Source organism: Dunckerocampus dactyliophorus, chromosome 6 (assembly GCF_027744805.1).
Source record: "Dunckerocampus dactyliophorus isolate RoL2022-P2 chromosome 6, RoL_Ddac_1.1, whole genome shotgun sequence".
Lineage (NCBI taxonomy): Eukaryota > Metazoa > Chordata > Actinopteri > Syngnathiformes > Syngnathidae > Dunckerocampus > Dunckerocampus dactyliophorus.
Window position 1 is genome coordinate 29,040,087 of NC_072824.1, and position 27,231 is coordinate 29,067,317.

At 42.2% G+C, this 27,231-nt stretch overlaps 2 protein-coding genes across 4 annotated transcripts; both read right to left on the reverse strand.

The window, feature by feature from the left end:
* Positions 1–523: 523 nt before the first annotated feature.
* notum2 (notum pectinacetylesterase 2) lies at positions 524–20,395 on the reverse strand. Of its 3 annotated transcripts, XM_054779922.1 has the most exons (13): positions 10,124–20,395; positions 8,400–8,588; positions 7,998–8,307; positions 7,818–7,870; positions 7,315–7,410; positions 7,163–7,223; positions 6,726–6,832; positions 6,525–6,627; positions 5,182–5,370; positions 4,845–4,945; positions 3,125–3,272; positions 2,991–3,038; positions 524–1,552 (listed from the first exon to the last, which is right to left on the reverse strand). In XM_054779922.1, the coding sequence occupies exons 3-13, from the start codon at positions 8,303–8,305 to the stop codon at positions 1,249–1,251; spliced, it is 1,518 nt and encodes a 505-aa protein (XP_054635897.1). In that variant the 5' UTR covers positions 8,306–8,307; positions 8,400–8,588; positions 10,124–20,395; the 3' UTR covers positions 524–1,248. The 3 variants fall into 3 exon arrangements, with proteins under 3 accessions (XP_054635897.1, XP_054635896.1, XP_054635898.1); XM_054779921.1 differs by lacking the exon at positions 10,124–20,395 and having other exon boundaries at positions 8,400–8,907; XM_054779923.1 differs by lacking the exon at positions 10,124–20,395 and having other exon boundaries at positions 8,423–8,509.
* Positions 20,396–22,863: 2,468 nt separating this feature from the next.
* On the reverse strand, positions 22,864–26,432 carry coq7 (coenzyme Q7 homolog, ubiquinone (yeast)). The gene is made up of 6 exons (XM_054779924.1): positions 26,237–26,432; positions 25,473–25,648; positions 23,770–23,884; positions 23,370–23,509; positions 23,217–23,285; positions 22,864–23,096 (listed from the first exon to the last, which is right to left on the reverse strand). The coding sequence occupies exons 1-6, from the start codon at positions 26,319–26,321 to the stop codon at positions 23,019–23,021; spliced, it is 663 nt and encodes a 220-aa protein (XP_054635899.1). The 5' UTR covers positions 26,322–26,432; the 3' UTR covers positions 22,864–23,018.
* Positions 26,433–27,231: the final 799 nt, after the last annotated feature.

Consider the following 27,231-nt stretch of genomic DNA (forward strand, 5'->3'; position numbering starts at 1 on the left):
TTAGTTAAAATCTACTGTAATAAACTATGAAATACACGTCTGTTATGTTATCATTCTATATATTGTTCCGCGACTTGAAATATAGATAATATGTAGCATATTTGCAAATATTTGTAGTTGATGTATTGTTCACGGGATTCAAGTCTAATTTAAGCTAGCGCCCTCGCGTGGTGAGGATTAATAATTACATGGATTTGTTTTTTTAAGTTAATGTGATTTTTCACGTAATTTTTATCCTACTAAAATACAATTATTAATCAAATCTCAAGAATTTAAATTTACACACATAAAATAGATCTTTTTCTCATGCATCCGCTAATATGTTATGACTTTTTTATACAGTGTGTAAAAAAAAAAAACAAACACACATGAAGCACACAATACAGGGACAAACGTATGACCATAAATGCTTTATTTGTTTGTTTTTTTTGATAGATCACTGACATTTGTTTAAAAAAAACAGTATTTTTTATGGATTAAAAAAAAACTGTCAGTGTTATTTGACTCATGAGATACTGTACACCATAGACAACAAATATAAAGAGATATTCTCTTGTTTGCCCATAGGAAACTCAATAGCGAATCATACCTTCAAATTACATGTAGTAAAATGTGTGTATAAATATGGGAGTATAGTCTAATGGGCTAAAGAAAAGGTCAAGTAGGGAAAACAAATGAATTTGTCTGTATGAGTAAAGTTTAGAGTCAGCAGAACTGGTAGCAATATTACGTCGCTAGAACAAATGGAAAATAAATTCAATGCAAATGTGTCAAACTGTAACAGATCCCTGACTAAGTTAACAAAAGACAAGGTGGGAATTATATAAATACATATTAATGGCAAACTAATAAAAAAATAAAATATGAAAAATGCAAAATGTTTTCTATGTGGCGTGGTGATTCGGACGTTTTGCAGGAGCCTGTGGTACTCATTACCACCACACTCCGCTCCATTCGCATGTGCAATCAAGATTAAAGTGTGTTGCTATCTTTACCCATTGCTACAGAAATCAAAAACATTTACCCTGTGCAACTTAAAATGCTTTGAGACCTAAAGATACCGGATAGCCTTTAGTGTCCAGTGGAGAGCGACCCAAACCACTCAGATACAGAGGCTGGGAGACACAGCCAGGTGAGCATAAAGGAGCAACCCATACTAACCTGATTCTTCTTCATGATTTCAATGCTTACATAAAAATGAATCACCTGCCTCAAAAAACCTTCTGCTTCTCTTCTCTGCTTTTAATGTTAGCCGCCATTGCTGACCACGCTCGCCAGGACGTTTACGTCTCCTTGAGGATTCAAGCCCAGCTTCCGGAGGTCAAGACCCATGGCTACCAGGATCTGGGGTAAGGTGAGCTTCTGCTGCGTTGCCTCGTTCACCAAGGCGGGACAGGTGGGGTTACACTGAGGCCACTGGCAGCTGTCCACCAGGTGGAATGGACAGCCTTTGGATGGAGTTCTGTTGTTGCGAGTGGCTTCCAGACTTCTGTCCCAGCAGTGCAGGGCCCGTGGAAGAGACGTGCCTTTAACTTGGAAAGTCATCCAGTTGCTAAGTGAACAAGAAGCAGTACATGCCGGTAAGTAAAGGCAAATAAAAAAAAAAACATGCGACCGATATTATTACTTTATATTGTGTACTACCTACATAATAGAGGCCAATAATATGTACAGTGGTGTGGAAAAGTGTTTGCCCCCTTCCTTATTTCTTATTTTTCTGCATGTTTGTTACACTTAAATGTTTCAGATCATCAAACAAATGTAAATATTAGTCAATGACAACACAACTGAGCACAAAATGCAGTTTTTAAATGAAACCTTTTATTGTTAAGGGAGAAAAAAAATCCAAAGCTATATGGCCCTGTGTGAAAAAGTGATTGCTCCCTAAACCTAAACATTCTCCTTCAGGGTTTTTTGCTAGACAGCACAATTCATGGTTCCATTTTTCACAGCAAGTCTTTCAGGTCCCGAAGCAGCAAAACAGCCCCAGACCATCACACTACCACCACCATATTTTACTGTTGGTGTGATGTGGCCAGATGTAATGGGACACGCACCTTCCAAAAAGTTCAACTGGGGATCATCAAGATATTTTCTGGCAAAATTGAGATGAGCCTCATGTTGTTTTTGTTCAGCAGTGGTTTTGGTCTTGGAACTCGGCCATGCAGGCCGTTTTAGCCCAGTGTCTTTCTTATGGTGGAGTCATGAACACTGACCTTAACTGAAGCAAGTGAGGCCTGCAGTTCTTTGGATGTTGTTGTGGGGTCTTTTGTGACTTCTCGGATGAGTCATCGCTGCGCTCTTGGGGTCATTTTGGTTGTCCGGCCACTCCTCGGAAGGGTCACCACTGCTCCATGTTTTGGCCATTTGTGGACAATGGCTCTCACTGCGGTATGCTGGAGTCCCAAAGCTTTAGTAATGGCTTTATAACCTTTTCCACACTGATAGATCTCAATTCATCTCAGTTAAGTAACATTTTAAATGGGGGGCAATCACTTTTCCACACAGGGCCATGTAGGTTTGGATTTTTGTCCCTTAATAATAAAAAGTTTCATTTAAAAACTGCATTTTGTGTTCAGTAGTGTTGTCAATGACTAATATTTTAATTAGTTTGATGATCTGAAACACTTAAGTGTGATAAACATGCAAAAAAATAAGAAATCGAGAAGGGGGCAAACACTTTTTCACACCACTGTACATCAACAATGTGGATGTTGTCAATGTTCAGAAATACTACACAGGAAGCTAAAACGCTGGTCAACAAAAGTTGTGGTTGCGCACGCACAGGAAAACACTGCCCCCTAGAGTTTCAGTCAAGAAGTTGTAAATCACAAATTCAACCCTCAGCCTTAATCTCATGAAATCTCTCCATGGCATACGCCGCTCCAAAGCTAAATCTTTTCCATAGCTGCAGGACACAAAAGGCCAATCATGGGACATCACAATCATGTGATGCTTAGAAGAAGAAATGCACTTGAGCTAAATCATACCTTTTGGTAATCGCTGTGTGGGAGAGGCAGGAAGGGGCGAAAACCGCTCTAAAGAATCGGACACAAGCTCAGTTATTTCAGTGCACTTTGGTTGATGATATTATATTGCGATGTAGTTTGCATTGGGAGCATACGTGACATCTCTGAGGGAGTTCTTCAGCTCCCTGCCCAGGTTTTGGATGTACTGCCACTGTTCCTCGCTCATGTGCTGTCCTCCCATGTAGATGTTTTCCACCTTTAGCTGTTCCTCGTCAAACAGCCACTGGACAACAAACAGGGGGGCTGCGGAGAGAGAGATGGATACATTGAGGTGTTTTCATTGACGATCATACATTTAGTTTAATTGCAGTGACGTCCGGTGAGGGGAGGACACCTGGAAAATACAAAAATAAACAAAAACATAAGATAACTAGAAAAGCGCTGGCCATAGTTCCCCGCATATTGTGATTCACACCAAAATAACAATCCTACATTTTTTGGGTCAGTTTTTAGAACGTGTTGGAAACTTGTCCTGTATTTTTTTTCCCAATTGCTCTGAGCATTTTATGTTGAGTTATATGCACACATGCCGAAAATGGTCCTATCTCGCAATCTTAAAAAACCCTTTCAAAAATTGGATCCAGACGGTGATCTGGACCACCAACAAAAATTGAATCAGTTCTTCCATATCCCATTTCCTGAAAATTTCAGTCTAAATTTATGTGCCTTAGTCATTAGTTCATTAGTTCTTCATTAGTTCCTCAGTAACTACTCTAAATTGATGTGCCTTTGTTCCTCAGTAACTACTCTACTCATTAGTTCTTCATTAGTTTGTCAGTAAATAGTCTAAATTTATGTGTCTAAGTCATTAGTTCCTCATTAGTTCTTCATTAGTTCCTCAGTAACTACTCTAAATTGATGTGCCTTTGTTCCTCAGTAACTACTCTACTCATTAGTTCTTCATTAGTTTGTCAGTAACTAGTCTAAATTTATGTGTCTCAGTCATTAGTTCCTCATTAGTTCTTCATTAGTTCCTCAGTAACTACTCTAAATTGATGTGTCTGTGTTCCTCAGTAACTACTCTACTCATTAGTTCTTCATTAGTTCCTCAGTAACTAGTCTAAATTTATGTGCCTTAGTCATTAGTTCCTCATTAGTTCTTCATTAGTTCCTCAGTAACTACTCTAAATTGATGTGCCTGTGTTCTTCAGGAACTACTCATTAGTTCTTCATTAGTTCCTCAGTAACTAGTGTAAATTTATGTGCCTTAGTCATTAGTTCCTCATTAGTTCTTCATTAGTTCCTCAGTAACTAGTGTAAATTTATGTGCCTTAGACATTAGTTCCTCATTAGTTCTTCATTAGTTCCTCAGTAAGTGCTGCATTTTCATGGGCCTTATTGTAAAGTATTACCAAAAGGTGTACTGTAATATAGTTACAAAAAATTGAAAAAGTAGTATTCTAAATGTGTAAACTACGTTCCTCGCCGGAACTGGACTCACGGGACCAAGAGGGGGGTAAGTCACCGTCCTATAACTACACATAAAAAAATCCCAACTAACCTGTATTACCAGGAAAAACTCCAAAGGAGTCAGTGCCTCACCAGCCACGAACCTCACCACACGTCACTGTTTAATTGATAGGGTGTTAAATAAATTATCCAGTTCCAGCCAGAAAGAAAGTTGGAGGTGAGGTACAATCAGCAAAAGCAAAAGGGGGGTACGTGTAGCTCACACAAAACCACTAGAAAACTTAGCGTGGTGTTGAGTAAAAGTGGTCGCTCAACATGTGCAGGTAAAATACATGGCAAGGCATAAAATAATCAACATCTGCTACTGAAACAGAGATGAAAATCAGATCCTTGAAGGCCACTTACAGGTTAATGTTGAATACAGTTTGTGGCCAAAGAAGCACTGCCACTCCTCGCCTTTCTTATAGAGGCGTCGACATCTTTCAGGCACCATACCGTTCCACATCCTGAGAAAACACACCACTGCATGTAAAACACACAATCCTGCCATTCCATTCTCAACATTACGCAGCGGATCCCCGCACAGTCGCGGGTCAGCACGCAGGGCTCTGCAATTTTGTGTATTTTTGATCTTTCGACATATAAAATATATATTATGTCAATATTACGGCTGTCAAATGAGTACAACTTTTATTTATATGTATTAACAGCTACAATTGAGCTAACAGATTGATATCGTTACCTCAGGCCGACCTTGATAGCATCTTCAGGGGAACAGGTAACTGTTTCAGGGCAGTTGGGTGACCTCTGGTGTTTGCTTTCAAGAAACCAGCCAGAGTCCACAAGACCCCGAACCTGTGCCTCGGCACCGAGCTGCTCCAGCTGGCTGGCCACTCGCTCGATGTTCAGCAAGACTCCTGTGCCCCCAGCGCTGCAGGATGGACAAGAATGACCGACATGTGGCTTTTAAAGTGATTCTCAGCTGTATCGACAGGGTATCAAAATGACATCTTCGTTTTCTGTAGCGCTTATTCCCTTAAAGTCACAACGGGACCTCCAATCTATCCAAGTAAAGGTAAAAGTAAACATACTGTATGTGTCACACACACAAGGTAGAGCGAAATATGTTCTCTGTATTAAATCAATCCCTGAGGAGCAGTGGACACCTAATCCACCACCCACCAGCACCTTGGTCAAAAAGCCTGACTGGGAATTAACTGTACATGTTTTTGTTTGTTGAGGCAAACACAGCACCTGAAAACCCGATTCGGGGCTTATGGCTCACTGGCTAGCTTTTAACCTTAGCCGGTGAGGACGCATGGACGATGGATGGCGCCCCGTGCAGGGCTGGTCCGCGTATGAAGGGTGTTGCAAAGCGGAGTTAGCATGCCATCTACTGTATGGATGGAGCAACGACAAGCGGCACAGAAAGTCCCATTATAATGTGTTTGTGAGCGAGGGCGAACACAGCAAAAAGGGGGGGGAAAAAAGAGCCAAATCGTTCTGTGGCGGTCCAAAGAATTTGAATGAGAGTCAGTATATTTTGCACTATTTACTTTATTTTTGCTCTGTAATAAAAGTGGAAAAGGGAGTAATGTTATTTTGTTGCTATTGTTACATTGTCTTATATTGCATTTATGTAGTTTTAACTTGTTCACAAATAGGTTTGTTGTTAAAAATATCTTTTTTTGTTTGTATAAAATCTTCGTCTTTGTTTTTTTTCCCCGATTATAATCATATGGTGTGCAGTCAGGGCCAGCAAGACCTCCTCTGCAGGCCTAAACACTATCAGAAGCCCTGACCTACATTTACAAATTAAATTCTAGTATTTGGGCCATGAAATATGCGATACAGGCCCTGGATTTACTTGGTTATCGGACTGATGCCAAAATCTGAAGTATCGCCCACCCATAATGTGAACCAGGGTGTCCTTTAATAGACGTTAGGTCACCGTACTGTTCGCAGTGACAGGACTGTGACGGTTCGAGGCAGCCTGGGAATGACGCATGAATTGATACATCGACACGCAATGCAGTCAGCATCACAACTCATTAAGTGCTATAAAATGCAGCGAAACGAGCTCACCTCTCGCCAGAGAGCATGACAACCTTGGCCTGCTTCATTCCTTTCGGGACGAGGTCTTTGACGACCTCACGGATGATGAGTGACCCCATGAAAGCATTCTCGGCTGATGACAAATACCGCCAGTGCAGATGAGGTGAGAACATGCTGCAATTATGATCAAACTATGTTTGTTTGTTTTTTTAAAAAAAGAGAGAAACATACTTGCGTTTCTACCCCGTTCTTTTTCTCTCACTTGTCGTGGTTTCGGAGCCGGGGTCGGGACGGGCCCAGTGCCACTCCAAACGTCGCTGGAGCAATATGGGATGAATCTACAAATGAGGACACGTTCACATTTGTTAGCTCTTGTGTGCAAAAGTAAAACTACTGAATCATGTACCGTAAATTCCCGTGTGTAAGCCTGCGGTCACTCAAGCATGGATCTCGTCACCGCTGTCACATTAAAATATGGGAAACTACTTAAACGTTATGATGACGGGATAGAGAGATTCCTGGGAAAACCGGAAGGCCATTTCCTCTAATGAACTGTTTTCATCCTTTCTTGACAAATACACTGCACATGTATGTCCAACTTTTCCAAAACCTTATGTGCACACACATAGCCCACAATTACCAGAATAAAAGCGCATAGAGGTTCTTACATAATGTTTGCATTATGCCAGTAGGGATTCTCTGCTACTTGGGATGATAATATTCCACTCCCTGCAAATGAAGCATTCAGAGATTAAATAGATTCTTCCTGAACTTTGCAAACAGAAAAGTTGTGCCAGTGTGTACAATAAAACAGTCCTACCGCTTTTCGTCAGGGGCCAACCTGATGAGCTCATCAGTCGAGGGATATTTTGGTATCTGGAATCACAGGTCTCTTTGCTGTAGCAGAACCAGCCCCCTAAAAATAGGAGAGACTAATATTAAGCATCCGGCACAGAATGGGAGCCACATGCAACTTCATCAGTCCTACGTGATGAATGGGAGTCAGAGGGCGACGCACCTGCAGCCTAGACTCAAGCAAGTGTCCCTTACTTTCAAAGCTACGAATGCTGTTTTAATATTTGGCGGTTTTTGTTTCCACTCAGCGTCAAAATATTGAATTGTTATTGCGCAAATTTAAAATAACACCGTTTAGGTCGAATCTGCACACGTGTATGCACAGTTCTCACTGAAGCCAGACAGCAACCAAAAAAGGAGAAAAACAGAGGATGACATCCCCATCCAAATTCCAATGGGGGTGTCAACGCCCGAAGAAGCTGACCTCTAGGGGACCAAATTAACCAGAGTGTTTTTTTAAATACTCACCTTCCAGAAATAACAACCATCTGCGGCTTCCTCTGTTCTCTTTTAGGTAAAACCTGTAGAACCACAAATAATCTTTAACATGCGCACGCGGGCAGCCCGTGTGTGGTCATATGAAAGCCTCGTGCATCATCTCCAATCGTGGGAAATGATATTTCTTGCTAGGAGAAGCAAATATCTTACCCAGCTGGTGTCCCGTCGTTACATGTAACGTGTGCGTTCTTGAGAAAGTGCAGCCTCATTTCGTCTGTCGGCTGTTTGGCCGCCTGAGCTCCTGCAGCACCATCCCGTGTAGATTCACCTCCACCAGGACCTCCGGCGGCTCTGTTGTTTGAAACGCTTCCAGCCGAGATGTGAGCCACCGGTGAAGGCTGGACAGCGTTGCTTGCTTGGCTCGCATGTGTAGATTTCTTGCTGGTTTTAACTTTTGTAGCCCCATTGGAGATTTCGCACAGAAAAAGCAAAAAAACTATCTGGCCAAGGAACCTCATGTCTGCAGATCACACGATGTACAAGTTCATTTTCATTCACCACTGGACACAATCTGCTGTCAAGTCTTAAAAATAAGAAACGGACATACTGTACCTACTGAACTGTGACTGAAGTACCTCGGAGGTTGCCTTGAGGAGACGCTGGGAGCACCGGTAAGTGTCAGAGAAGGATCCCAGTCATGTGCAGTGATGAGGAGATGTTTTGATGAAGCCTGCAAATTACCGGTGAGCTTTATAGTGGCACCATATGGATCAGAGTTCCTCCCATTTTCTCCTGAAGCTCCTGCTGACGACACACAACAAGGGGAGGTGCTGGACGATGAGTGGTGAAAAGAAAATATCTCCATAACATATTTGAAGCCTTTGCACACCTTCACCAGCAAAGCGCTTTGCCATCTGACCACGACTCAAGAACACGCTCGCCTTGCCCTCATTCCTACTCTGATTGTCAGCGTTTTGATTTAAACATCGACATGGTCGGGATAGCTCCTGCATGGTATGTGACCCGCATGGGTCAATGGAGCACACACCGTTCAATACAGCATTAAATTGTACCACTGCGTTCCAACAACGTAGCCCTGACGTGTGGTAAGTGTTTAATAGCTATTATGTTAGGCACTCAAAATTATATAACCCCCCTCGCCCCCTCCGACAGTGCAGACCTCCGCCAAGCACCATAGTTCCCCCCATATTGTGATTTACACCATAAATATTAGTCCTACATTTATTTTATCTACATATTTAGTTTGCTAATGTTAGCATGCTAGCAATGCTAACATGCTAATGTTAATACGGTAGCACCTAGCATAATAGTGGTAAGTGTTTATATATGTGTCTACCTATGAAAATTGATAAAAATGCTACTATACTAATGTTAGCATGCTAGCAATGCTAACATTAGCATGCTAACACATAGCATAATAGTGTTAAGTGTTTATATCTGTGTATACCTATGAAAATGGATAAAAATGCTGGTAGGTTGATGTTAGCATGCTAGCGGTGCTAACATTAGCATGCTAACACCTAGCATAATAGCGCAATGTACCAGAAAGGCTAAATCTCCCGAATGAGTTGAGAATTTTAACGTTGGAACGGTCTGAATCGGTTGAGAAATGTGGAAGCAGCTAGAAGGCTTTAGACCAAAGGCATTTTGCGTTCCGAAAAATGGGAATGTCAAGAAAAGTGGGAATTCTTGGTATGTAGAAAATGGTACTTAATCAGTTGAATGCTTTGATTTTGGAACTGTCTGAATCGGTTGACAAATGTAGAAGTAGTGAGAACTCTTTAGATCAAAGGCATTTTGCATTCCGTAATTCCGGAAAAAAAACGTGGGAATTTTTGTGTTGTGGATAATAGCATGAATGTCCTGACTTTATTGAATGAGTTGATGTTGGAATGAGGTGAGAAATGTAGCACGTGTATATAAGTTTTAGGGGAAATTTCTGAAACATTTAAATGTGACAAACATGCAAAAAAATAAGAAAGCAGGATGGGGGCAAACGCTGTCTCACACCACTGTATAGTGTATGTTTATTAGTAGTTGTGAGTGGTTGTAGTGCATCACACTGAAAGCTATTTTGAATACTTTGACTCTCGTGTGCTGCAGCTCGATAATCTAATACATATAATTATCTATATTAGATTATTGATTATTAGAAAGAACAGCCAAACGCTGTATCTGGTCAGTGTCAGCTGCAGACTGTTTTCTCCCCAGGTAATTGGAAATGTACAGTTATTGCTTTAGTGACTCAAAATGTACGTGGGGTTTTGGTACATTAAAGTTCGACACGTCTCGCCTTGCAGATTGAGATGTCTCACCGGGGTTTTATCTGCGGCTGTGTCTCTGTCCCGCAGATTCTTGGAGAGTGCGTTTGATGAAGACAGGGAAAGACCATTTGAAAAGGATCCGCTGCTGTTGCCCTCGGATGGCTGCAGGGTGACACAGCGCTCATCACCCGAGGATCAAACCTCACAAGCCTCAGGGCTCTGAAGTTCTCATCAATGAAATGCACACCACAACATCTTGTCAATCACAGCAAATGGTGGACGCTTGGAAGGCCGAGTATACAAAAGGCAGCACGGGGCTACGGGGGACGAAAGGACCGCAGGATATGTGACTGAGTGAGGAGGAGAATGAGAGAGAATAAAGGTGTTACAGTGAGACTAACAAAACATTCCACCGCAAAAGGTAACACACTTAAAATGTAATTTATTCCATTTTAGTGTGTTGCACAGTTCAGATTTTTGACAATTTCACAGTAGCAATTTCATTGTATTGTCATTATTTATGATTAAGGCCATAAGTACCTTACCGAGATGTACTTTACAAACAGGACAGACAAATTCCTTACAATAAACTCATTTTGACTTCTTGTCATACATTCACGCATTCTTTTGTTGCTGTCAACTATGTCCAGAAAGAAAACAAAGCTACTACAAAAATATGTGTATGAGCTTGTATCACCGAAGTGCAATAAAAATGGACCCGAAAGACATCACTGTACTGAAAGTGATCTGCTGAATATTTCTTCATTCCTTCAGTTGTCTAGACAATCTTCCAAGAAATCAGCGCTAAATCTTTTTAACAGATACCTAACAGAGGCAGCTGTAAATCCAACACAATTGCACCAGAATGTCACAAACAGAGATGGTATTGCAGCTATTTGCCTTTTTTTTTTTTTTTAATATATTGGAATGAACAGAATGGTCTTTTTACTCCAATGCATATACTGTACATGTGAATGTGCTCTTCGACTGATTCAATCTCACCAGCACATTGGAGTAGTGGTGAGGGGTCTGTGATGTTTGTATATATATTTTTCTTATTTGATTTATTTTTAAAATCAAATAAACAAAACAAAAAAATTGGCAGACCGGGGTGGTGGTAGGGGGGCCGAAGGGTGTGTTCCAACTATCGTGGGATCACACTCCTCAGCCTCCCTGGTAAGGTCTAGTCAGAGGTTCTGTCGGATAGTTGAATCTCGGATTCAGGAGGAGCGGTGTGGTTTTTGGGTCCTTGAAGGTACTTGGGAGTTTGCCCAACCATTCTACGTGTGTGATTTGGAGAGGGCATTCGACCGTGTTGCTCAAGGAGTTCTGTGGGGAGTACTCCGGGAGTAAGGGGTACCGGACCACCTAATTCAGGCTGTTCGTTCTCCGTATGACCGCTGTCAGAGTTTGGTTCGTTTTGCCGGCAATAAGTCGGCCCTGTTTCCAGTGAGGGTTGGACTCCGAAAGGGCTGCCCTTTGTCACCGATTCTGTTGATTATTTTTATGGACAGAATTTCTAGGCGCAGCCAGGGCGTTGAGGGGTTTGGGTCTCTGCTTTTTGCAGATGATGTGGTCCTGCTGGCTTCATCGAGCCGTGACCTTCAACTCTCACTGGATCGGTTCGCAGCAGAGTGTGAAGCGGTCAGGATGAGAGTCAGCACCTCAGATTCCGAGTCCATGGTTCTCACCCGAAAAAGGGTGGGGTGCCATCTCCGGGTCGGGGATGAGATCTGCCCCAAGTGGAGGACTTTAAGTACCTCGGGGTCTTGTTCACAAGTGAGGGAAGGACGGAAGGCAAGATCGACAGGCAGTGGTGCAACGTCTGCAGTGATGCGGACTCTGCATCGGTCCGTTGTGATGAAGAAAGAGCTGGGGCAAAACTCTCAATTTACTGGTCTATCTACTGTACGTTCCTACCCTCACCTATGGTCATGAGCTTTGGGTAGTGATCGAAAGGACAAGATGGCGGGTAGAAGCGACCGAAATGAATTTTCTCTGTAGGGTGGCTATGCTCTCCCTTAGAGATAAGGTGAGAAGCACTGTCATCTGGGAGAAACTGCTGCTCCTTCACATTGAGAGGAGCCAGATGAGGTGGCTCGGACATCTGCCTCCCGGACGCTTCCCCGGGGAGGTGTTCAGGGCACGTCCGACCAGTAGAAGGCCTCAGGGAAGACCCAGGACACGTTGGAGAGACTATGTCTCTCAACTACCCTGGGAATGCCTTGGGATCTGCTGGGAGGAGCTCGACGAAGTGGCCGGGGAGAAGGAAGTCTGGGCCTCACTGCTTAGGCTGCTGCCCCCGCGACCCGACCTTGGATAAGCAGAAGAAGATGGATGGACGGATGATTTATTTTTATATATTTATGTTTTTTAATATTAAAAGTAAAAAAAAGCTGTGTTATTAGTTATTAATATCAACATTTCAATTTTTCTCGTTACATTATGCTTTTGCTCTATTTTTCCAATTTAAGCTGGGTTTTTTAAGATCTGAATTTATTAGTATATGTTCAGGGGGCCATTAGCATACGAGCCACCAGTCCCTGGGCCAAAATTTGGACACCCCTGCTTTTGTTGCTCTTTTGCAGTCACGCGCGTGACTTGACGTCAGTTCTATAAGCAACCGCAGCTCTCGTTGACTATTTAGCTTGTTAACTTCCTTTGCAGCGAGCGAACAATGGTGATTAAAAGAGAGTTGGAGAGTGTTATTGCCGCTGAACCTAATCGTGAATCATTTAATACCTTTTTTATTGCAAATGTTGATCCAAAATTGGCGGAGAAGGCATTCACAGATGTGTGCTGTACGCGCTTTGAATAAGTCGTGTACAGTACACAGAAAAATGACGCTTTACATGCAGACTCATCCCAGCCTCAACGGTCTGTGCTGCTGTTTTTGGAGGTGCACGTCACGCTACGCGCTGAGACCGAACTCAAAACTGAACCCAGCGAAATGCAAGAATTAAAGAATTAAATTGTTGATTCGAAAACAAAAATGGTGAAAAATGGTAAACATCAAAATTAGCATCGGACAAGGATTTTTAAAATCACCCCATCATCCATCTCAGTTAACGTGCATTCTTCCCCGTGATGCTGGCTTGTGTTTCTGTTTAGGTTCTGCCTTTTGCACGTCTGACGTTGCTTTTCTTGTTGCCGTTCACGCAATAGTTGGACAGCCATTCTACACAGCATGCGGCTGCGGTGCCACTCGGTCTTAAAACCGACATTGGTCAGTGCACAGTTCAATCATTCCATGCAGTGAGCAATATAGCCACCCTTCTTTTCAATAATAACACGGAAAAGCCTTCCATCCATGGAGTCTGTCGATCTCTTGATCATCTGACCATCAACCTTTTGTGCGGCAGCAACCAAACGCTCCCAGACACTGTTCAGAGAGGTGTACCTTTTTTCTTCACTGTAACTCTTACGTGTAAGGATCCACAAGTACTTAATAGGGTTTAGGTCAGGTGAGCAAGGAGGTCATGTCATTACTTTTTAAGGGGACCTATTATGCACTGTTTTGGGAACTTGGGCCAATACGAAGCTGGACTAGCCGCCAAACTGTTGCTGAAGTCGAACGCCTTTCCAACGTTATTTGGTCGTGTTGAAGAGTCAGAAGAGCAAGCTGCAAGTAACAATTCATCACTGTCCTAACTGTGTTTATTTTGTGTAAGTCATCGGACAAAAGGGGTTCGGCAGCTGTCCGGATGTGCTCAGGAGCTCTTGGGAGTGTGACCGATCACAGCAGAGTGAGCTCGGCGGGACGCGTACCTGCAGGAGGGCCGGGAGTGGAGTAAATTACACAGAACGTTTGGGCGGGAGGCAGGAAACACTGCAGGAAGAGGTGCAGAGTCTGGAAGATCTAGAAAGCTTTCTGTGCTGGTTATTGTGTAGCTGGGGTCCTCTATTGGGGTCCAGTCCCTCAGTACACACATGCACATCACCTGGTATGCTTACACCCAAAAAGCATTAAGGTTTATTCAGCTTGGGGTTGGAAAATATGCATAAAAAGGACAATATGGTCAAAATACTGACTTCCCTAATAATTGTGCACACTCTGTGTTGTGTGTGTGCTCACTCTGAAAGCATAATAAACACAAACACAAACTAGATCATTTGAAAATATAGTCGAAATATGCTTTGGACTTGAAGGGAGCTTCTGGAAGCATACTTTGGAGATCTCTGATTCACTTTTCGAGTTTTGTGAATGATATTAACCAGTCGTATGTCACAGAAATGATGAAAAAATGGCATGTTGATCACCTAATACCACACATTCCTCAATTTACATGGTGTCTGGAGGCCTATAAACCCAGTCTGCAGTCTGCTGTGACTTGCGTGAGCTACTGCTCTGACAGGGGGACAAAATGTACTCGAGTGAAACGTTTAAAGCAGGGGTCTCAAACGTTTTGAAATAGAGAGCTACTTCTTGGGTACCGGGTGTTCATATTTCTCATAATAAATGTCAACAATTACTTAATAAGAAAGGAAAAAATAAATATAGATAAAAATCAATATGCAAGCCTTTATTTCATTGTTTAAGTGCAAGTGTTTTTCAGATTGAATATTTTCAAATGATCACTTCTACAACTGTTACAGGAAATCACAATGTCCCATTTTCACTAGCCATTAACATTTTATCACAAATCATGAATTACTTTGCACCATCCATCCATCTTCTATGGCGCTTTTCCTCATTAGGATTGCAGGGGTACGCTGGAGCCTATCCCAGCTGACTTCGAGTGAGAGGCAGGGTACACCCTGAACTGGACTGGTCGGCAGACAAACAACCATTCACGCTCACATTAACACCTATGGACAATTTAGAGTCGCCAATTAACCTAACATGCATGTTTTTGGAATGTGGGAGGAAACTGGAGTACCCGAAGGAAACCCACACATGCACGGGGAGAACATGCAAACTCCACACAGAGATTCGAACACAGGTCTTCCCGATCTCCTGACTGTGCGGCCAACATGCTAACCACCGTGCGGCCCTACTTCGCACCATGTTTGTACAAATAATAAATCATGTAAAACGCTGCCGACACTCTTTTTACTACTGTAGTTGCCCCCAGTTGAACACCGGTTCCATTCTCGTCTTCAGGTACAGTTTTATCAATTAGCATCATTGCTTCTTTGACAAACTCCCCGTCTGAAAAGGCCTTTTTTTTTTTTTTTTTTTTTTTAACAGGGACCTGTTATGCTTTTCCTCTTTTCTGACCTATAAATGTTGTTTTGGACGGCTCTGCACGCTGTGTTTTACAGAGGTTTTTTATTAACAGAGTACATCGAGTGTATTCTTATTCTAAATTCAGCATTTTCAAGCATGAAATGGCTAAAGGAACTAACCAAATGAACTAAGGTTCCTTAGGGAACACATTTAATGTGACACTGCTCAAGCAAGAGGGGGTATACTGCCAAAGTGGCTCAACAAACCCGGGCTTTGTGCTCAAGATGCAACTCGACAAAACCTAAGTTCCCCAAACAAAGTTAAACGGATACTGTGACGGTTGTTATCAAGGCGCTTCGTCAAGTCTCAGCCAGTGTAAATAAATGACGACTGCCAAAAGCAACACTGTTGCCGCTAATATGCACAAGTTGACACCGATTATCATGCTAACTATACCCTACTAGCTTTTTCATTTATCAACGTTGTGCAACTTTGACATATTAACACTTATCCATTTAAAAAAATAAACAAATTGGAGCAACAGCTGTCATTTTTCATCTTTGAAATGTGTCGTTGGCAACCACTCGCGATGGCGGAGACTGTCCTGCGCGAGCACAGTCAAGCGTTAGTCAAAGAATGAGAAGAGCAAACCCCAATATGGAGCAAGGAGGCTGCACACAGCCTCAAATAAGTTGTTGCGAGGAGAAAACGGGCGTGAAAGTATTCACCAAACAGCAGTTGAGGACTCACAGAACGCTGAATACTGGAATAAGTCGTTAGCAGCCCAAATCCACGCTAATCCGCGAGGAAATTGTGTGCCTACCACACCAACCACACTGATGACCGTGAAGAAAAAAGGGGGGCGAGTGTTTGCACAAGCAGAACTCGTATGGTGTGTGGCACGCACCCACAGGTTGTAGGCACATGGCTGCAGGTTCACTACAATGAAGGATAACCCACAAACCATGCAGTCCTTCAAACACATACATGTATATAGAAATCCACTGATCTGGATTTCAAACACTAAAATTATGCACAAAGCAAACAACCTCACCGATAATTAATTATTTTTATCAAGAGAGGAGAATTTCATTCAACTATCATTACTTAATATTGTGGCGCTCACGAGTCAGTGAGGAAGAAGTAACTCTTAATTTGGCAGGAAATAGTCGAGAACTACAAGGGAACTCACAATGAGCCCGTCAACCCATCAGAAATCAGAGGAGGTCATCACTCAACATAGCCGTCTGACTTATGGTTGTCGTAAAAGAAAAGAAAGCTAAAATCGTCACACAGAAACTTAACACGCAGCAGGCAGATAACAAATATACAACACACCCACCACGACTGGTGGAGGATAATAAACAACAACTGCGTGAGCTCCAAGCGTGTAGCTTTATTAGCTATTTACAAAACAGTCTAGCAAAGCACGCTGGGAAGCAGGAAGTGCTCCCGGCGACGCTACAATACGTTATGTTACATATCCTACACTTATTTATAGAGCTTGTTTTTATTCCTGTATTTATTTATTCATTTGTCTTTAATCTCTTCATCTTCATTTATTTTCCATGTAGGAATGTCTCTATTTAACAAACTATCAGTAATTACTGAGAGATGGAGAAAGGGTAGGATTAAATAAGCTCTGCTTCTTCCGACTCCTTTTCGGACATGCTGAATTGCGCAGGTGTAAACACATCCTGTAACTTGTTAAGTCCGAAACAAATACACCATTACCATTACCAAACCCTCTCACTGTCCCGTACAATTATAACATTAACTTAATGCTACTAAATGTCAGATCTCGTTAAACAAATATTTAGTATCTTTTCTTTTTAATAGTAAACACTATGTTGTCCTGGATACCATAATATCACTGGTCGCCAGCCAATCGCAGGCCACATATAGACAAACGACCATTCAGAGTAGAGTGGCCAATCAATCTGACATGAATGTTTATGGAATGTGGGAGAAAACCGGAGTACCCGGAGAAAACCCACGGACACACGGGGAGAACACACAAACTCCACACAGATGCCCAAGCGGACATTCCGAGACATTAATTCTTACGGGAAAAATGTATTTGGTTTTTCATCTGACCTTTGGGAACACAAGGGATTTTATATGTGAATGTACAGTATTGCAGTTATGTCATCCATCAGCTGAAGCGTGCAGTGATATCATGCACCAGGCATGCCACATTAGTCAGTAAAAATGTTTACTGCTTACTATTCATAGAAATGCCTGGCTGAGTGTGGATGTTTTGAAGTCCATGCCGCTGAATGTGAATAGTTGACCTGGACAACCAAGAAGAAGAAAAAGCTTGACTGAGTCCAGCCAATCTCCTCCGGGAACCTTTCGTCAGGCACATGATTCCTACACTTGAAATGTGTAGCGGCAAGGTTGTTAGCATTCGTGTTGCATTTATCACCCCAAGCAGCCAAGTGGGCGTAACACATTTAACGATCAGTCACAAGTGTGACTGCCTTCAGTGATAAACATGGATAAGAAGCCCCTGACGACATTCCATTGAATAAAGGAAATGTAATGGATACAATTGCATTCGGAATTATTCAACCTTAATTGTAAATTCTATGTAGTTTGCATTAAACCAAAAAGAAATTGAGAAGAAGTATACAGATGATTTGTTATTTCCCAATCCCTCCAATGAATGATCGGATTGAAGTGTTTGCATAATCCAGTGGTTCTCAAATATATTCTGTCATGCCCCCACTGAGGGCCAGAAATGTTTTCACGCACCCCCGACTTGAAATACGATTGAGAAACTGATAACATCTAATCATTTATCTGTACTGTGCAGACCGAACTTGAAAGTGGAACCAGCGAAATGCAACAAAATGGAGAGCAGTGAAGCATACGAGTCAAATTACATGCCGAGTACAACAAATTCATACATGTTGGCAGGTCTGCGCTAATCTTGAAACTCCTCTCATGCCACCCCTGACAGTTCACAGTGTCCCCCCCAGGTGGACCGCCCCACTATCGGAGAAGCACTGGTTTAATCAAATGCAGAGATTTTCAACTGGTGGGGCGCAGACCCATTTTCAGAGGGTTGCAGGTCTTCGCCTGCAAAAAAAAAAACATACGAACGACCCGATGTTGTCTGTGCTGTTGCTTGCTACGCCGCCACAAGGTGCGTGCCATGTTTCTGGGTGAATCTGTCAAGCTTGAGCAGGAGGGGGGAAGGACATCGTGTGGACTTAACATGCCGTCCGTGGCTCAGGAAATGGCAGGGTGCCCTGACTAGGAGCGGGACGCACGGCTGCAGATATCTGCGGGAGAAGCGCGTGCCATAAGAAGAGAGACGGCATACTGTATCACCGCTGCAGCTCGTTGTGTTGCGTGCTTGAATTCCTCCCCCAGTGCAGACGCACAGGTATGACAGGAAAGCGCACTGGGAGGAGTATCATGCCCGATTTGAAATATTGGCCCATGCAGTGGGGTGGTCGACAGAACAAATGGCACTTCTTACCTACTGAGTTAATGAGGGGAAAAAAAGCCATTAAAATCTTTTAGAATTGCACTTCTTGTTTATCTGAAGAGATGATGAGGTTGTGGTTGTAGTTGCAGACGTGCAGAATCACACGGTAATAACATGTTAGTCAAAACATTGAATTAGTTGGACTGTAAATTGCAACAACGGTCATGGTTATATGAATACCTCCCCAACAGTGTCAAAAACAAGAATATACTCCACCTGTACCGTATTGTGCTTTGCTGAACTTACAGCTCAAATGTTTCAAAATCTGTTTTTATGACGCCACTGTTATAAAAGGCTAAATTAAATCATTTCAAGAGCGCTGCGATGAAATGAAACCTTGTGTCAAAAGTTGATTCACAAAAGAATGGAAGTTGCCAGACGTGTAAAATAATATATCACGTATAAATCAGTGCCTCGGATGAACTTGATGCTCCCTGTTAGTTACCATAAACAGTCTGCCAGATGCTGAAGCTAATGGGCATTACTACCCTTATCCCAAACATCTCATAAATTACGGGGTTCATTCTACTGCTGAAGCAGAAAATTTACAGCCAGGATTATTCACGGATGTCCTAGTCTGGCCCCGTTTAGTGTAGTTTTATTGCTACTTTTCAATTCCCTGCTGCCCATTTCTCCATTTCAGAAAATTCCTTTGAAAGCATTTCCAAGAAAAGGAATGTTGACAATTCATGCACACGCACACACACGCACACGCGCTGAACACAATATGTTGATTTATGTAACACTTGAAGCTGAAATGCAGTTCATTTACTTAAACACCTGCATTAAGTGAGTCATCACTAACTGTCAGTTCTTCAAATGGAGATGTACTCAACAGGTACTTTGGTTTCTTTCGTTTAAGCAAGCACACCTTGCATCAAACTGTCAGCTCCAGTCATCATGACCAGAGACAATATGCCAGTGGTGTCCAAAATGTGGCCAGGGGGCCATTTGTAGCAAACAGCTGCTTTTTTAAATTCTTATACAGTCTAAAATTACAGTAAAAGACTTTAAGACCACATCAGAACATTACAAAGAAGGTAACAAAGCATAGCATAGTACGCATATGTTGACCTACAGGGCTGAACAAACGTAATAGACCAGTGGTCCCCAACCTATACCATCCACCAGTTCAAGTTCCAGGCAAGTTTTTCCAGAGAGATTATTACATCGCTGTTTGACATGTGTGGTACAAGGCAGTGTGCTAGCATGAATTAACTTGAGACAAATGTGCACATTAGCACTCAATAAGTCATCAAAACTTACCTTTATGTATTCCCACATAGTATCAGCATTTGAGACCAAATATGAGGTGAAAGAAAAATGGTAAAAATACAGTATAGTAGTCTATCTGTGCGGCATGAGATAAAGTTAGCACACGCACAATGGACATGCGTCAAGTGAGATGGATGGAACAGAGAGAATCCGGCCACTTTTCAAAATAAAACATTAAAATAAATGAAATAATGGAAATTATTTTTTCTTTCTGCGTGGCCCCGGTACCAAATGACCCGCGGCCCGGGGGTTGGGGACCACCGTAATAGAAGACAACCAAATCATCCATAAGTTTTCAAATGTACTGTTTCATGAAACACAGAAAAATAATAGAAATGCAATTATCATTTCTTGACTGAAGATGTTCAACTTCTCGTCAAGAAAAAACATCACAAGTTAATAAAATTAGGGACGCTCCAATCAGAGATATAGATACCGATCACATGGATTAATTATACATTTTTCAATGTATTTACAGTGGTACTTTTAAAAAAAAAGATATTTTTATTACTTTTTAATTCATGATCACAGCGTGAGCCTCCAAAGCTCACCAGGGTTTGCACTTCAAATGCCGAAATAAAGTTTTTTTTTAAGGTGCTTCCCTCGGCAACATAGCTTCCGTAGCACGTGCTGGCAGTTACGTTGCACACGACAGACATGATTGTTATTGTGGAAGAAGTGGGAGGACGACGCTGCCAACGACGTGAGTCAGGTCAAGGGATGACACCGCATAACACGCTGGCTGCGGGTTGCAATAGTGCTAGCCACTGGTATCGGCTTTTGTTATTTTCTGTGAAAAATGACTATTCAGTTGTTTCAATTTGTTATTTGCTAATTAATAATGACATGCTCAGTTTTAAACATGTTTTTGAAAATCAATTCTATGTTCTCTCTTTTTATGACTGGTGTTCTATTCTGATTCGAGTGTGATCCATTAATTTTTCTGTCTGTGGCCCCCCACGCCCCTACAGTGTGTCATGATCTTCAGTCCTCAATGGCTCACTTTATATTAAGTGGGTGACCTCCAACCTCTCGCATGACGTCAACTTCACAATTGTCTGATAATGTCATCCCAACACATGACGTGCCGGTATATGTGTTACTTGACAGGATGGACAGTGAAGAGTACGTTATCTTTAGGAAATGGGGGGCATACTACATGTTGACCCTGAAGGTCAGGTCTGCTGTTCAAAGCACCTCAGCCAAAATAAGCACCATGACCTCATGCAACACAAAATAGATCAAAGCCTGCAAACCTGGGCTATCGCTCAGTTCTGAGACACTACTAAGTATGCCAATATCTAAAAACACCACCACCTGTATCGATCCATTGACGCTCTGAAACAACTAAATCAAATGCTTTTGGGGAAAGAGTCCTTTAAAGGAAAAGTACACTTTTTTGGAAAATTTTGCCCGTCATCCACAATCCTTATGTGAGACATGAACTTTTATGGGCGTTCTAAAGATGTAAAAAGAGCTAAAAATAGACTCAGCTAAGAATGGACGTAATGGGAAACACTTATTCGTCCAAAAAGCACCAACAAGGCTGCAGTTACACCGATTGAACTACGTTACTGGCGTACTGACACCTCGCCACATCACACCGCCTAACTACTAGCTGGCCAGCGACTAGCTTCCCCACACACTTGCCAGCAGCGCGTCAGGGCCATGCACACAATGCCTCAGGGCACTACCAAAAGGTAACGCTACTGTTGCTGCTGCGTTTTTGTTTTTTACTTTATTAAGTTAATGCTAAGTGCAGGCGTTCGTTTCTGTGTTGCTATGTGAAATCAATGCGCCTAGGAAAACTTACGGTAATGCTTAACTCATTCGATACCAAAGACGTATTTAGACGTCTTTTAAGTTGTTTTGCGCAAGAGGCAAAATGATGACTTAAGAGCACAATAAAAGAGGTCTGGTTTCATGCAGTTTTAAGCCATAAAAAAGGCCACAAGGTGGCAGAAGTGCATTTCATAAGAGCTCGCCATGGATCTTTTGCATGTATTAACACGCTTGACAGCAGGGAGGAAGTAACGCATGCACACGTGCACACACACATGTGCGCATGCACACACAATTTAGGTTCCAAATGTGAAAGCTGTAAATAGTTCACGGTGTTATATTTGTAAATAAATAGTTATTTTGATGTAAAACAAGCCTTTTTGTGGTGTTTATGTTGTGGTATGTTTCTTTAGATATTTGAGCTGTCAAAATTTTTTTTTTTTTGTTGGGAACTGATATTTGCCTGAAACTTACCTATGTTCTACTGCTGATTACTAAAATACAGAAAATGGTAGAAACAAACTTTTTTTTTCCTGATGAAAGATGAGAGTCTAATCTTTCTTTTGGTAGGTTCCGTGTGCATACTGAGTGCCTTCAAAGATCAGCCAAAATCATCTAACATGGTCGCTACTGAAGGGGTTGAGCTTTGAAAAATGGCTGGGATTGAAGGAGTTAAAAGGACCAAAATATGGCAAAATACTCTAAGTATTCTGGAATGTCCCCTTGTGGGACTAATAAAGGAATATCTTATCTTATAAAGGCATATCTTAAGTATTAAACGTTACCATGAATGTACCTGTTACTACATGGCTACAGCATGGATATAAAACCATCAAAACCAGTTGGAGGTGTTTTAATAGCGGTCTGTGTAGGCGGCATAGGTGTGTCCCATTACGTGCAGTCATGAGCCGTCTCTTTTTATACAGTATCTTTACGACGCACTGAAAAGAGAAAGACGTGTGTTCATGTCTCACACAAGGATTGTGGATGATGGGCAAAATTCCCCCCAAAAAGTGCAGTTTTCCTTTCACTCCATATTCATTATTGAGGTTGTCCGTGGTGTTGAGCTGCACTACGTTATGTACTTAATGTCTTGTGCCACTTGCTTACATGCTAGACTGACTTAAAAAAAAACACAAATGCATAGGATACACAACTTTATCCAAGTCAGTCAAGGTATTAAAACAAGCACGTTTATTATTTTTATACAGTATATAAATTTAGACACGTTGGGAAACAAATATGGCAGCTTTGCACCCTAGCTGGATGGCGTTTTTAAGTAGCCAGTATCCAGGCACCTAAATCAGGAGGAAACAAGTCGTGTTAGAACAAATGTGCAGCACATTTTGTGTATACTTTGAGGATTGCACACTGTCGATATTGTGGTATAAAGTTGTTGGAAAGATGCTCATACTTACCGATTCGGCGTCATGTTCTAATCCTGTGTCATGATGCTCCATCTCATCATCTCGGAATTCCTTTATAACCTGAATATATATACACACAAAAACTGTTAATAAAGATCTAGGCAGACTTGATGATCACACTGATCACCAAAGGACAGACGTCACCTTTAATAGTTCAGTGTATCTGTCTGGGTCCTTTTCCATCAGAGTTCTTATCTGGCTGTTGTAATGTTCAGAGATGCTCTCCTCCACTGCCACTGTGCAGGCCATGGCCCCCTCTTTGCCCAACAATGCCGTAGATGCCCCTTTTGGACAGTGATGGCATGACAAATACCTTTAAAATTCAAGAACACAACACCTGACAACTGTCCTAAAAGCAACTGCAGACAAACTAATAAAATGGTGCTGATTAAGCTCAGCAACAAATGTTATACTTTACAGCTTTGATATGTGATGCATTCTGTCACGCTCTGCTGATACCACTTCATAAATATTAGAAGCATTACACTACGATAACATATTGCTATTTTTTACTCCTCCGTTGTACATCTAAAGTCCCACCAACCTAATAAATAGCCAGCAACGTTCCAGAGAGGCAGCAGCGCTGTGGGCCGCACTCGGTTCTCGGCGAGTATTTCATTAAATTTCTCAAGGTGTTTTTTCTCTTGATCCCACATTTCCTGCAATAAAAAGAAACAGCAACTCACAATTTAAAGAAATTTAAAGACAGAAAACGGACCGGGTGAACACATTTTATGGCCGCTGACATAAAAATGTTTACTGAAGAAGCGTTCACTTTCACAGCGTTAACTCCTGGCTCCTGTCTCCTTGCAGCACAATTATCGACCAGCAAGATTTGTTATCGTGACAGGCCTACTCTTCACAATTGTTTTCTGACAGAAAGATAAAAGAATGTTAAACCAGAACACAACTGCACAATAAATGTTACTTCTTACGTGACTACTGGTTTGCTGCCGTACACGCAAATGAGAAGGGGAGGGCGTGGCGAGGCTTTCATTCACTGGACAATAGCAAGCTAGCATGCTAACATTAAGAGCAGGCTAGTGTTTACACCCCAAACTGTGCTGTGAACATTAAATTAAACAAATACAACTTACACGAGTCCAGGCAAGTCTGACTTGGGCCTGGATCTTCTCTTGTGACGGCCTCACGGCTTTCGGTGGAGTTATTTGCCAACATTCACCAGAAATCTGGTATGCCGGTCGGTGTATGTGGCCCAAGACTTTGTCCAGCTCTTCAAAGTAAGGCATTACCCTCCTCCGACCACTGCCACCCCTGCCTAGATATTTCTTTTGATCCCTGTAGTCCTTCTTTAATTTTTTAAGTTTATTATTTATTTGTTCGAAAGACCGAAAAAACGCACGCAGCAGCCATCTGGCCCCTTGATGCGTTGAGTTCTTGTCGCCGTTTCAAATTTCTTCTGCACTTCTTCGGATGTCCAAATGGACAATAGACAGCGGGCTTCCTGTGGTGTCCATGTTTTCGGAGCGTTTTCCATTGTTAGAGTTGCAATGCAGTGTAATAAAGACGAAGATCATTTTCAGGCTTTTCTTTTGGTAACCCTGCCCAGCTCATTATGCAGACAGTTCGCTCACTCGGCCCAGCAAGCTTCTGGAGCCAGAGTTGAACCAAGAAAAACACAGCTTCAGTTCGAACCAGCTGTGGAACCATGACAATGGAAAACCAAAGCGCTGAGAATCAGCTCCAAAAAAGCTCCGAAGCAGTCACAGAGGAAAAGGGGCGTCTGATGCTGCATTCCATATAATACTGGAAAGTAGAAAACACCCCCCTTGAAGCACAAGAAAAAGCGTAGGACTGAAAGGAGACACTCAAAACCACATTTTTAACTTAACACCACAGCAAACTGCTATGCTCTCACAGGCAAGCATTTACTACACATCACACACCAGGGTGTTCTGTCCCATTTTATCCACATTAGTACCGTAATTTCCAGTGTATAAGCCGCTACTTTTTTCTCACGCTTTGAACCCTGTGGCTTATTTGGTGATGCGGCTAATTTATGGTTACGTTCTAATCTTGCGACATTTCGTATACTTCAGAAAACACACCAAGAAATGCATATGATGCAGCTTTCAAGTTAAAGGCGATTGACTATTTGCCAGTGGATCTTTTAATGCACCTGCACGAGTGTCGTCCGTGTTGTTTGCATTTTGGCAATGCTGATACATGAAATCACTTGTTGCAAGTCAGAGTTCCGCTAAGCCCAAAGACAAGCTTTGGCCATACCTGAATGAGAGGTCCAGTGCTAGACCTGCCCAGCACTGCCATCTGGCCGGCGTAGATTCGACTCGCACCATATTCACCCGCATGGTCGACACGCAGGATGCGATCCAGCATCTCCTTCTCCTCGCTGTCACGTGGTGGGGGGACCACACTGTACCAACGTGAGCTCCATGGGGATGCTGCAGTCAGTCACACATAAGAAAGCAACTTTTCAGCGCCTCATACAAGCAATTTTTAGGCCTTCACTGCCAAAGGCATGCCCATCCACAAGCAAAAGCTTCATTTGTGTGTCTCAACTGCTCTAAGCTGTGTTTCAATTTGCGCACTGATGTTGCACTCAACACGTCCCCAAATAAGTGTGCAGGATGGACCCTCGCCAACCTCAATATTGCCATTTGGCTGTGTAGTGGATGAGGAGGATCTAACTCAGGCGAGAGGAAGAATATGAGGAAGGATTAAATATTAACAACGTAATTTACGGTTCCAATCGATTTGGGACAGCAGTACACGTCCTATGTACACAACTGCATACTATTATTGAAGTATAAGTATGGAAGTGCGCGAATTGAAACACAGTCTCGGTTCATTCTCTCCCTCACGTTACTGTTACGACATAACCGTTTAGCATCCACGTTACATAACTTGAATTACGCGACACTACTTCTGAAATAGCTATTAAAATACATACGTAATCCCCCGTCAGCAGCATTTTCGGACGATTGTTTTTAGCATGATTAGCATTGTAGCCGTTAGCTCTAAACTCTTACCTTTGCTTTTCGCACTCTGCCGTACAACGACTGGAAGCGCCCTTTGTGACCCCTCATGTAACGCGATGTACGCGGCTCTTTGCATGTTCGTCGATTTTCGGGCCGAATTACCCCAGCTGTCCAAAAAGTCAAGTAGGATGAACGTAAACTGTCATTGAAAAATGTCAAGAACCAGGGTGTGTGTGTCGGTGACTGATGACGTTGCAGTGTTTGCGCAGCGTGGCCGCGGTCACATACGAATGACGTCATCGTCGGTATGCGGAAACAGTTTTGTTGTCAAATTGACTTTTCTAGAACTACAGTACATTCTTTTTTTTTTTATCTTACTTGCATTGCATTTATCTAACTTTCATGAATGTACAACTAATACTCATCCACAGTAATACTGAAAAATCCACACTGTTTTTATTTGCTCAACATGAAAGCTAATATTGGTACTGTATTATTTTTTTTTTAACCCTGATCATTAGATGCACTTGAAAGGTATGAGTTGGTCACATGATGTGTTAGCTGTGATCCAGATAAACCTAACTAGTTTCCTTTGTTTTTTCGTGAGGTCTATTTATATATACAGTGGTGTGAAAAAGTGTTTGCCCCCTTCCTGATTTCTTTTTTTTTTTGCATGTTTGTCACAATTAAATGTTTCAGATCATCAAACAAATTTAATTACAAGTCAATGACAACACAACTGAACACAAAATGCAGTTTTTCAATTAAACGTTTTACCTGTATTTTTAAGGGAGAAACAAAATCGAAAGCTACATGGCCCAGTGTGAAAAAGTGATTGCAGCAACAACTGCAATCAAGCATTTGTGATAACTTGCAATGAGTCTCTTACAGCGCTGGGGAGGAATTTTGGCCCACTCATCTTTGCAGAATTGTTGTCATTCAGCCACACTGGAGGGTTTTCCAGCATGAAGCGCTTTTTTAAGGTCATGCCACAGCATCTCAATAGGATTCAAGTCAGGACTTTGACTAGGCCACTCCAAAGTCTT

Bases quoted from the DNA above. Each gene is read 5' to 3' on its own strand.
- notum2 (XM_054779921.1), bottom strand. From the start codon at position 8,652: ATGGAGATATTTTCTTTTCACCACTCATCGTCCAGCACCTCCCCTTGT. The intron at 7,411-7,817 runs GTGAGTATTTAA...TCCTATTTTTAG, and splicing joins ATGGTTGTTATTTCTGGAAG to GGGGCTGGTTCTGCTACAGC. The intron at 6,628-6,725 runs GTATGTTTCTCT...ATTTGTCATCAG, and splicing joins AGAACGGGGTAGAAACGCAA to CCGAGAATGCTTTCATGGGG.
- coq7 (XM_054779924.1), bottom strand. From the start codon at position 26,321: ATGCAAAGAGCCGCGTACATCGCGTTACATGAGGGGTCACAAAGGGCG. The intron at 25,649-26,236 runs GTAAGAGTTTAG...GACTGACTGCAG, and splicing joins GCAGAGTGCGAAAAGCAAAG to CATCCCCATGGAGCTCACGT. The intron at 23,885-25,472 runs GTATGGCCAAAG...TTTTTATTGCAG, and splicing joins GCACTGGACCTCTCATTCAG to GAAATGTGGGATCAAGAGAA.